An 11,673-nucleotide genomic window follows, 5' to 3' on the forward strand; every position below is an offset into this window, starting at 1 on the left:
CAAAATTATATCTAATACATGGGTGTGCTGCATTTTCTGAATGGAAAGCACTAAATGTCTTTCAGCCATAGCACAGCGTGGGAGAACGAGTGAGAGGGGTGTGCTCTGCCGTAGAACGCACTGCAGGGACCAAACGGCGCAACTGTTAGAACTCTCGTCGGACCAGCGAAAGAGCTGAAAGAACTTTAGAATTCTTTATTTTGTCATCTTTATAAAGTCTTTGTTAAGATTTGTTCGAGACCAATTAGGCCCATAGTACATGGTGAGCTGTTTCTTCTGTTGCGTTATTGATCGAAAATGTCAATCTATTTAAAATTTCTGACGGTATGGTTCGTGACGGGTCTTGTTGTAATTTCCACAAATGGTGAAATATTTACGTCAATGATGAACGTAAAGCAAGCTATTGATACTGAAAGGAAACTAATTTATCATCTAAAAGCATACATAGAACAAGAGACTGAGAGATTGAGAGATATTCAAAGGTAAGTGCAATGTTATATTAAGTGCAATATGTTGTCCTTATTTGGTAGGCTAATTCATTTATTGATTATAGAGCGTGTGCTCAAATGCAGTAGTTTTCGGTTGTAGGTTACTCATGATGTTTAACAAAAGGACAATGCATCTATAAAAAGAAAATGTGTTATCTTTTCTAAATGTCCAGTGCGTTGCGTGTCTGCACTTTTTACCAAACAAAAAAACATGCTCAGTGCACACTCAGTGTCCACAAGACGAATGTGCTGATATTTATTTGAGAGGTGCATGCTTCACGTGTGTTTAGTGTACTTTTGGGTGCTGTGGGTGGTTGCATCAGCTGCGACTTCCGTGGGAATATCTGGGCATCCAGTTGTATCCAGCAAGGACGCGCAAGAAAGCCATGTGGGTTACGACTCCGGTGTGCGCTCTCAAAAATGATTTATTTATTGTTGTGGGAAATACCCAGATAAACATCTGGTCGCGACAGAGGATTGTCTAAAAGAAGAACTGATATAGCCAGAGATGAACCGTCAATCACACACAATGCACAATATGACAGATCATCTTCAAAAGAGACGGAGAAATGGGAAGAAAGTTAGGTGATGTTGAGATTTAAAACCAGCTTTGTGTTTCCACAGATTTTACGCAAAAGTTTCCCAACTACACAGCGCGGTCTACAGCAGACTAACCGGTGCGGCAGCTGCGAATCCTTTGGTGGCATTCACTCTGATCAAGCGACTGCATTCGGAATGGCCCAATGTGGTCTACAGCGAAGAAGCCCAGGAAAACACCCAAGGTGCTTTAGCTCAGTGTTTTTCAACCACTGTGCCGGGGCACACTAGTGTGCCGTGAGAGATCATCAGGTGTGCCGCAGAAAATTACCCAAATGTCACTCACTGGTCCAGAAAAGCAACTGTTGCATCAAAGAATTTATAACCACATGCTCTCATTGATTGTATGATTGCACTATTTGTGGTATGCAGGCATTGTACAACGGGGACCCCATATCCAGTATTCACAGAATCATCACATATCCAGTTCATAACAACAATTAAATTAGATATAGTCACCTACAAATGAAACAGAGGGCGCTTGTTTTATTGAGCAGGTCTTGCATAGAAGCCATAATAAGGCCGAATTAGTTTTAGGCTATGGTATGTTTATTTTTTCTTCACACAGGATGTTAGTGTGCCATGGGACATTTTAAGTGTCAAAAGTGTGCCGTGGCACAAAAAAGTTTGAAAAACACTGCTTTAGCTCAACAGCTCTTAACAACCCTGTCTAAACACACACACACACACACACACACAAACACACACACAGCTGACTCCAACAGCTGTCTCCAACTGGAGCAGCCTTCCCCATCCCTCCAGTTTAAATTTATGGCCCTCTCATTATGACCTTGTGGCTATACTCTCAACCTTTTGTTGTGTCTGGTTTTTGGCCCAGCCCTCAGATCTGGCTACGGGAATGTGGAGGGGAGCTTGCCCAAGCAGGAGGACATCCAGGGGGCTGCCCAGGGCCTCATGAGGCTGCAGGATGTGTACGCGCTGCACGTGGAGGGGCTGGTCCGAGGACACTTCCAGAGACTGACCAACCAAGGCAACACTGTGGACATCTACCGCCCTCGCGTATCCATCCCTCTCTCGGGAGACGACTGCTTCCTAGTGGGCAAAGTAGGTATCTGATCACCTTCGCACAGTCGTTGATGAACTCTGAGTTAAAGAAAGGTATACTACTACTACTACTACTACTACTTGTCTTGAAAATAAAATAAAGCATGGGGGTTAGTCTATTTAGGCAATATTTAATATGTATACTATTGTATATGTGTAATACTGCTGGTTATGCCCCTGGAAGTCTTAAGTCAAGTCAAGTCAATTCAAGTCAGTTTATTTATATAGCACATTTATATAGCTTTTCCTAAGTCAATGAAGCCTTTCCAGACCTACTCTCAATCTCAACTGAGATATGCGGTCTGGTGTCAATTAGACTACTGCAAAATAGTCTCCATCACTTTTTTTTTTCCACCCCGTAAATGGAGTTCCCTCTGTGGGGTGGAGAGGAACGGCTCGGCTCGGCTGACGGAGGGGAAAACCCAACGCCAGGGCTTCCTCCGAACTTCTCCGAGCATGGGAGAATAACACAGCAGGAGGATGGATGAGCAATGACTTTCTCATCTGGTGCGCTCTGACCAAGCATGTAGGTGTCCCACTGAGAGCAGCCTGTGGAAGTATTTAGAGAGCACACCCCTTTCACATGCTTTGTGTGAGACGCAGGGGGTGGGGTGGTGAGGCTGCAGAGGCAGGAGGCGGTTGGTTGGGTGGGTGGGGGTATGTAGGGGGGGTGTAGGTGGTGGTGGAGGAGGAGTTGATGAGTTTCCATTCACGCAGTGTTGAGGGATTCACACTCCGAGTCCTGCTCGTGCATGTCCCTCTGCTCCTGATGTGGAACAGACTGCCCAATGTCCCACAACAATCTCTCTCTCTCTCTCTCTCTCTCTCTCTCTCTCTTTCTCTCTGTCTGTCTGTCTGCCTGTCTATTCCTGTGTGGCTGCCACTGCTACTTATTCATGCGTGGGGGATCTGGGAGAAGGCTGTCTGCACAGTAGCTGCATTCAACGCTTCCCAGATTTTCCATTTAGGCCGCTGACAATATATATTCTCATTCTCCAGATTTTCTGAGGGCAGTGACCCTCACTGATGACTAAGTGAAGAGTGTAGTCTGCCAAAAGGCTTCAGCATGCAGTGTCATTGGTGGCATTTTGGGGCGAGTCATCACTAACTCATAATCCCCACCGAACAGATGTGATTTGCATGGGGTACATTAAAGTTGCCTAAAAATCTTGAGATATTTGCTGGTAGAAAATTACAGAAACCAATATATTATATGACGTTAAAATTAGTCATTTTGTATTGTAAAACAACAATATGTAACAGTTTGACCTGGAAAAATGGATTCAAAATAATTTTGATGTTACACTGACATAATAGTGAGAATGGCAACCATTGTCATTGGTATCACATTGGTATCGGAACACTTAGTATCGCCCTACAGTATGTAGCCTTTCTTTGGTGTCCTAGAGTAGAGAAGTGACCCTCTTCATTACTTTACCCCTTTAACGTCAATTTGTAATGTGCATGACAGTCTGATACCTATGGGACCTTGATGTTGAAAAATGAAACAAAAGGCATGCTCATGTTGAAAAGTGAAGACATCGGGTAGATACTAGTTGTCACATAATCTCTCTTAGCACCGCTTACTGTATCTTAACTTGCCCTCCTGTTTTAAATTTGTTTGTGAGCAGGTTGCCTATGACGTTGAGGACTACTACCACTCAGTGCAGTGGCTGGAGGAGTCGGTCCGACTGTTCAGGGGGTCAGAGTTGGCTTGGAGGCCTGAGGATGAGGGCAGTCTGGAGGACGCCCTGGACCATCTGGCCTTCTCGCATTTCAAGGTGATGTATTGTATTAGACATTTAGATTCACATTTAGTCATTTAGCTGATGCTTTTGTCCAAAGCTATTTACCAAAAAGTGGAACAATCAAGGTACAGTGAGACTAGGACTTTTTTAGTGCAGTAATGAGTAGCCTACCACTCACATAGAATTTAATACCAGTTCAAGCAAAGTTAAGTCAATAAAACTACACTGACAAAAATAGGGTAAAACATTTTGCCTTGTCATATTGTTTGTAATACAAATTATCGCTGACATAAACAGGAGAAAAGATTTAATCCTTTGTCATATTGGTCTATGGGTTTATGACTTTATCTCAGTGTGGATAAGGGTTTTAATGTGTCTTCTTCAGTAGAGTACTTTGGATTTCATACACAAGCAGATGTCTTTGTAGTGTGCACTGAATCTTTTTTTTATTATTTTTCAGACAGGAAACATTTCTTATGCATTGAGTCTCTCGCAGGAGTTGCTACGTCACGGTAAGTCTTTCCAGTCATAACAATTTAGCAGCAGCCCATAGCTTGACAGAAAAAAATACCCACATTTTTGAAACAGCTGTATTTCATATCATGAAAAAAATAAATAATTGGAGCTGCGATTCTCAAGCTGCACAGAAGATTGTGTTGTCTTTATTCTGCCAATCATGATGATGCAATTCTTTCTTGTCCAAGTGTTTGCTCTAAATAATATGAATCAAAAACATAAATTGTCTTTTTGTATAAATCATGTTTTCTGCAGAATTACAGCCGCTTCACTGCCAATACTGCTATAGCTTATTTTTCTTCAATTATGAATGCGTTTTATAACCAGTAACACTCCCTTGGTCTCTCTCATATTCTCCTCCAAAGATCCCTTAAATGGAAGAGTGCTGCTCAACGTAGAGAAGTACGAGAGGCTTCTCGTTGAGAATCCATACAAGGCCACTGCTGCCGGTGTTTTAAAGAGACCCTCCACCACTTACCTGAGGACCAGGAACACCTATGAGAGGCTCTGCCAGACGCAAGGTTCTCAGGTGCACCCTCTGTCATATTCTTTTGGTGCACTGGGTTAGCAGCTTTGGCATTAGAGACCGCATCTCTGATTAAAACATTTAATATAGGGTCCCCTTAGAATTATAAGGTTCTGTCTGACATTTTTGTCAAAATTGAGTTATTGACATTATTCTTTGACACCTTAAGAAGGTGAGGTGAGGTGAGGTGTTTCTTGTACTGTAGTTGTATGCATTTTTGGACATTATATCTAAAGAGGTTTGTTCCGCTTGTCGGTATAACTATGGAAGTCTTAAGACTATGAAGCTCAATATCTCAGAACTACTCAGAACGTAGATAGAACCTTGTAATTCTAAGGGGGCGATTAAACAACTTTGACGGGACTTTCTGTTAAAGCTGTGTCAAAAACATGGTCCCAGGGTATCTTCATCTTTTAAAGCAACACCAAAGAGTTTTTTGTACCTTAAAATAATGTTTCCAAAATCGTTTCAGTGGTTCATCAACTTGTAACAGGGTGAACGACACTTCTGCATTCGCTTCGCAGCCCTCTATCGGCTATAACCGCACTATGTAAGTTTGCCAGATCGGGTAGCGGATCTGTAGTTCGATGGAATGAGACATAAGAAACTACAAATTTCACTTGCGTTTGATGTCGCAATACATCATGCATAAATCATGCAACATATTCTACCTTGTCTGTGGACATTGTTATTTGCAAAGCCAGTGTTGGATAAACGAATAGCGTGCGTGCGACAGAGGGAAAGTTCTTTGGTGTTGCTTTAAAGGTATAGTCCTTGATTTTGGTGAAATGTTGTTTATATTTGAGTTGAACAGCCAATAAAATACACCCATCCTGTTCATATACCTCAAGCAGTGTTGGAGCGACTGCCAGTATTGTCGATTGGATGGAACAGTATAGCTCAGTCCAAGCAACTTTGCTTTTATCTCATCTTCACAGCCAGGAATGCAAGCACCAATGTTTTTTTTTTTTGGGCTCACACAAAGGACGGATAGCTGAATGGAAATTCCACTTCCATGGAAAGTGTAGTGGATTATAATCAAGGAATGTACCTCTAATTCTGTGTCTGCATATACCGGTATTTCATCTTTGCCTGTGGTGAAAAAATGATAACATGTCTGATTAAATAAAATCTTAGCAAGGCTCTCTGTTGATCCTGCACCACAGCATGTTAACAAAGAGTATAAACTGGAGCACGCTAATATAAGCATATGGAGGCTCAGAGAGTGACTAATCATCTTTGGGATGTGCTTACATCATGGTGTGTTTGAACGCCGTCTGAAGCCTGCCCACACTTGCTGGCCGAGGCTGAGGATGAGGTGATGTTGTTCGTTTGGAGACGCTGACGCATTAGACACATGTGTTTACCAGAACACATCCTGCCGGCTGTTTTTTATGTCACCCTGCATGCACAAGCTGGAGAGGTGTTCCTTAACCTCGCTTTTAAATCCAACCAAGATACATTCTTTTGAGAATATCGTGATAATCGCTTCAAATAATCAGGCCAAAAGAGGAATAAAAAAACAATCTGGCCACCCAGTTGTAATGTGTAAATATGCAGACCATGTTTAGCGGAGGATAAATAAAGAGAAATAAAACCCTGGTGCTTTTCTTCTCTGTGTTTCTGTTTGGCTGATCCTGTTTTGCCTGCAGTAATGAAGTTCGGATGTTTTGTGTGTGTTGTAGCCAAAGCACTATGAGGATCCGGAGCTGTTCTGCGATTACTTCACCAACGGCAGCCCGGCGCTGCTCCTGCAACCGATGAGGCGAGAGGTTGTGAGTTTTAAGCCCTATCTGGTGCTCTACCACAACTTCATCACAGATGCCGAAGCAGAGAGCATCAAAAAAGTGGCTCAGCCAGCTGTAGGTATTGCTTGTCCTGCACCCCTGTTTTGTTGGGTTTTGTTGTGCAAGTATGTATGTATGTACATATGTGTTTATATACTGCAGTTTAATTTGTTTCCTTTTATTAATGGTATTAAACATTCATCATTTGGCAAAATACACCCTTCAGATAACCTCTTGTAAAGTCAGATATGAATGCTAAATCTCTGCTACATTCATATTTTAGATATGTAGCAAGACTTGTACTGCAAGCAAATGCAAAAGCTTTAAGGTAAAATGTTTCCACTTTAAAGCCCACCAACCTTCCTTGGCTATAGGGCTTAACAAGCCGCAGTGCCATTTATGGTAATTCAAACTTGGAAGATGTCAAATAATGTTGCATTGGGGGAGGAAGTCCTCCAGTGTAATTTGATGAACCCTTGGTCCAAACTCTAAGCAAGACTAGTTTCAGGGGGATATACTGTACTACTTCCAACCATTGGCTGGATTTCATTCTGCCCCTCTGTAGAAAGCTCTGCTGAAAAGGACAGCTCTGGAGATCCCTTATGGACATGGCTCATGGAAAAATATGTACTGCCTTTCAATACTCACAGACTTAAGCAATGTGTTGTACCACAATGTGGTGAATCACTTAAACGCTGTATCACAGGGATGGTATTAAATAGATGCCTTCTGGACGAGTCTTGTCTGTGAGGGTTTCGGCACTATTGGGATGAATTTTCCACAGCTCTGATCAAGTGCAAAGCCATGCCACTTATTTAACCACTTAAGACAACATACTGTATGACGACAGTCTTTCGCTGTAATTAAAAGCAGACCTGGCAGATTTCTCATCTCTCCAGCGGGGCCCCAGCTAATCATCTGTTCCGCTTTGTCTTGGCGAGCCATCTGTGGTCATTAGCCACTTGGTCATTAGCCACATTTTTTTATGTATGTGGGCAAACTGGACTTGAATCATTGATTACCATCTCTTTGTTCCCTCTGGAAATTCTTTGGGTATTTTTTCTATGCCGGTTCTTGAGCTTTCTCTTGATATTTTCAACCACTGGGTTTTTCCATACTTGTGGTACAAAATCGCGGGCTAAAGATCCAAGGAATGGGATCTTTGGGATGCATCTTTGCATGCAAGTTGGAACAATGAGTTGTGTGATAAGGCTCAGTTCATAGCTGCATTGTAGTGTCATTGAAGTAGGAAGTTGTGATTAAGTGTAATTTGAGAAATCTAGATAAAAGGCCTTCTTTCCAGGTTATCTAATGGGATGTTTTCCTTTGTTGTCAGCTGAGAAGGTCTGTTGTGGCATCTGGTGAGAATCAGGCCACCGTTGACTATCGCATCAGTAAAAGGTATGGCCGGCCTTAGCTGTATTGGACCCATGAATTATTCTGGACTTTTGTTTTCACTTTCTCTGACATCTCAATAAGACGTAATATTTTTTGGAGCATGGCCCATTGCCTGATCATAGTTTAATTCTGACATGAATTACAATGGCCAGACCAGACACAATTACTGCACAGTTAACCTCTTGCACTTTCTGAGACAATTTGAATCTGGTATTCCTCAAACAAATGGGTTTTATGTATGAAGCATGCACACTACAAGAAAAAGTCAAATTAATAGAGTAATTCTGACTAACCCAAAGATGCATTAAATCTGAAGGTCCTGAATGTTCTAATGTTGTTTTGTGTGTGTGTGTGTGTGTGTGTGTGTATGTGTGTGTGTATGTATCTGTGTGTGTGTGTGTGTGTGTGTGTGTGTGTGTGTGTGTGCAGTGCATGGTTAAAGGACACGGCCCACCCCATAGTTGGAAAACTAGATGAACGCATTCACACGCTGACTGGGTTGAACGTGCAGCATCCATATGGGGAGTACCTTCAGGTGGTCAACTATGGCATCGGAGGCCACTATGAACCCCATTTTGACCATGCAACAGTAAATAATAATATTTTACAATTAACTACAATTCTCATTGTTTCAGTGAGTGCCAAAATGTTCATGTTATAAACCTTGTTTGCAGTCAGAATTTAAAAGGAGAAATTAATTGCTTTGACACATTTCTGACGAAGTTTTGATGAATGTGTTGTGTGACTATACTAACTATGCTATCACTCTCTCAACCCCTTTTCTAGTCAAAGTCCAGTCCACTTTACAGACTCAAAACTGGGAACCGAATAGCTACCTTCATGATATACGTGAGTGAATGACTTTTCTGTTCCCCCTTTGGCAAGATGGACATGTTTGGCTGCTTTGTTTGACAAAAAAATGCTCTCGGCTCGCAGTAATGTAAGGCGTGCATTATTCAAATCTGTCAAATAGTACCTCAGTATATCTCCAATGCCTGAGTGAAAATGATCTAATAATCTCCAGACTCGCCCGTAAGCCCAAAACATTCCAATAGAGAACAAGAGCATGGGGTCTGTTGGTTTTGGAGGGCTCATTCACTCTGGCTGCTTTTCCTGGGCTGCGCTGGCTGTAATTTTATGACATGTGTAAACACGGCTCGCGGAGCCAGCTCAGTGCGAACGTTGTCGCCACCCCCAGCTCAGCGCGGTGGAGGCAGGTGGATCGACGGCCTTCATCTACGCCAACTTCAGCATTCCGATTGTGCAGGTACGCTCCTCTCTGCTCTGCTCCATATATGGGTTCATTTGTCCAGTCATGGCAAATGCACTCTTCTCCAAAACGACTTACAATTGATGAACAATAACAAAATCAAGCAAAAGTAGGTCGGGAGACCTTTTGAGATGGACCACCTCTACAGTAATGTGAGGAGGTCAAAGAGTACTAATTCTAGTCGGTCGGGTCAGACTCAGTGTTTGTCGGCCTCGGCCCTGTGAGCTGATGTTCTCACACCTTCAGAATGCCTCAAGACAGGACTTGTTTCCTAAGTTATTCTCCCCTCACATCTGTCAGAATGCTGTATGATTAGTGATATGTGATTTCCAATGCAAAGAGGCTATATAGACACAAATATCTTATTTTCTGTGGTAGTGCAGCAGTAGCCGTGTGTGTGTGTGTGTGTGTGTGTGTGTGTGTGTGTGTGTGTGTGTGTGTGTGTGTGTGTGTGTGTGTTCCTTCGGTACAAGGAAGCTTTTGTTTTTTTGTGGGAGAGTGTGTTGTCTTTGATAAATGACCCAGCACTGACACTTTACAGGATTCAGGCAGGGGGTTTAGCCCCTTTGACCCCAGTGCTGATAGGTGTTGTCATGAGCATGTCTCATGCAGGGAACATTTGGGCCCACTTTAGCATAATGCTCTGTGAGAAATCAGTGCTTACGCATGCATACTTAACCCTTTTTATACCTACTGTCTGTTCCGCTGTGTAGAATGCTCAGTTCTGAATTGGTGAATTGTCTAAAAGTGTCTAAAAATATGTAGTCTTCTTAGCTTCTTAATTTCTTGAATTTCCCCTGGGGATCAATAAAGTATCTATCTATCTATCTATCTATCCAGCTCTTATTGTCTTACTCTGCTAGAGAGTGATTATAGAAAATGAGAAAATGCTAGAAAGCTATTTTGCCCCATTACGTTGGCGGTGATGGTGGTTGTGGTGGGGTCGGGGGTATGTGTGTGTGTTCCAGAATGCCGCCCTCTTCTGGTGGAACCTTCACCGTAATGGACAAGGAAACGGAGACACGCTGCATGCTGGATGCCCTGTCCTAGTTGGGGACAAGTGGGGTAAGAGAAAGAGATATAAGCCCACATCACATAAAATCATTTCAAATCACTTTTAGCTGGAACGCCAAATATTTCAGCCTTTTTGCAGTGAAGACAGCTTTTTTTTTTTAACAATGAACCTCGATATCAGGAACATGAGTTATTGATAAAAAAGCATACCATCACGTACTACCTTCAAGAATGCATAATTTTTCCCATGCATTCATTTGCTTTCCCTGAAAGGGATCCAAAATCATTCTGGAATGCTTTTGGGAGGTGAAGGGAAGGAGGGAGAGGTGGAGGGTCGCATGTCTTTCATAAAGGAGAGCGCGCGGAACAGCAACATCTGTGGTCCATTACACACAGTGCGGGATGACTGGGAGATCTGCTCAGACATCAAATTCAGCTTAGCAATGATGCACTGAGCATGTGCAGCACTCTCTGCTCAGATAAGTTTCATAGGGCCATATAAGCGAGTGTAAGGGCTGTATAAGCAAGTAGCACTGCAAGAGAAAGGGTGGTTTGGCCTGTGCAGGACAGTGTGGAGGTCCATCTGTAATAGACAGACACTCAGAAAGTAGCAGTGGAAACTCTGTAATCCCCCTCTTCTCTTTAGGGGGTCTTCTTTGACCCCTGTCTGATTGGAAACATGCAACTTCACACAGAGAGGAGTCGGGTGACAGGAACAGGCAAAACACCGGTGTGATGGGAATGTTGGGAAATGAACGTTCTAAAGAATATCTGGGTTCATTGAATTTAGAACCTTCAATTGTTGCGGAATGGAATCTTATATTAGAATGTTCAAAAACCTACACCTTTATCCGCCAAGCACTTAGGCAAGACTACTGTAATTATTTGTGTCTCAGTCTGTTGAGTCATAAATTATTGGGTGGTTGTGAATAATCCTGTAAATGGAGGTCAATAACGAGACAATAAAAAATCAATTTTTATTTAAGTGTGCCATTTCCTTTTTGTTTATACATGGTTTAGAATTGAAATGTAAATATTAAGATTATGTTTATCCTGTAGAAATCTTAATTTCAAACTCATACTGCCCATGAAATGATCATAGTACAGTATATAAATTCTCTCCAAAACTACATATAGTGTAGTAACAAATTGATCCCACAGTCTGACTCAGCTGTTCGTAGTCTGTTGTGCTTAAAAACGTAATGTAAGTAACTTATGTGCACTCTCTCTCTGCAGTGGCTAACAAGTGGATCCACGAGTATGG

General features: G+C 42.3%; 1 protein-coding gene across 1 annotated transcript in view; it reads left to right on the plus strand.

Moving 5' to 3' along the window:
• Positions 1-297: 297 nt before the first annotated feature.
• Positions 298-11,673, plus strand: part of p4ha3 (prolyl 4-hydroxylase, alpha polypeptide III) — an 11,583-nt gene continuing 207 nt past the window's right edge. Inside the window, exons 1-13 of the mRNA XM_076283094.1 lie at positions 298-482; positions 1,113-1,270; positions 1,924-2,150; positions 3,782-3,931; positions 4,359-4,410; positions 4,780-4,943; positions 6,626-6,802; positions 8,064-8,128; positions 8,555-8,714; positions 8,912-8,974; positions 9,324-9,392; positions 10,364-10,460; positions 11,646-11,673. The exon at positions 11,646-11,673 is cut by the window's right edge and continues 207 nt beyond it. Of these exons, the coding sequence (XP_076139209.1) occupies positions 298-482; positions 1,113-1,270; positions 1,924-2,150; positions 3,782-3,931; positions 4,359-4,410; positions 4,780-4,943; positions 6,626-6,802; positions 8,064-8,128; positions 8,555-8,714; positions 8,912-8,974; positions 9,324-9,392; positions 10,364-10,460; positions 11,646-11,673 (1,595 nt within the window). The remainder of the gene's footprint in view (positions 483-1,112; positions 1,271-1,923; positions 2,151-3,781; positions 3,932-4,358; positions 4,411-4,779; positions 4,944-6,625; positions 6,803-8,063; positions 8,129-8,554; positions 8,715-8,911; positions 8,975-9,323; positions 9,393-10,363; positions 10,461-11,645) is intronic.

The sequence above is a fragment of the Alosa pseudoharengus genome, unplaced genomic scaffold (genome assembly GCF_046254945.1).
Source record: "Alosa pseudoharengus isolate Yale_2024_CS ecotype anadromous, Long Island Sound unplaced genomic scaffold, YU_APseudo_1.1 YU_APseudo_1.1_scf_13, whole genome shotgun sequence".
Classification (NCBI taxonomy): domain Eukaryota; kingdom Metazoa; phylum Chordata; class Actinopteri; order Clupeiformes; family Clupeidae; genus Alosa; species Alosa pseudoharengus.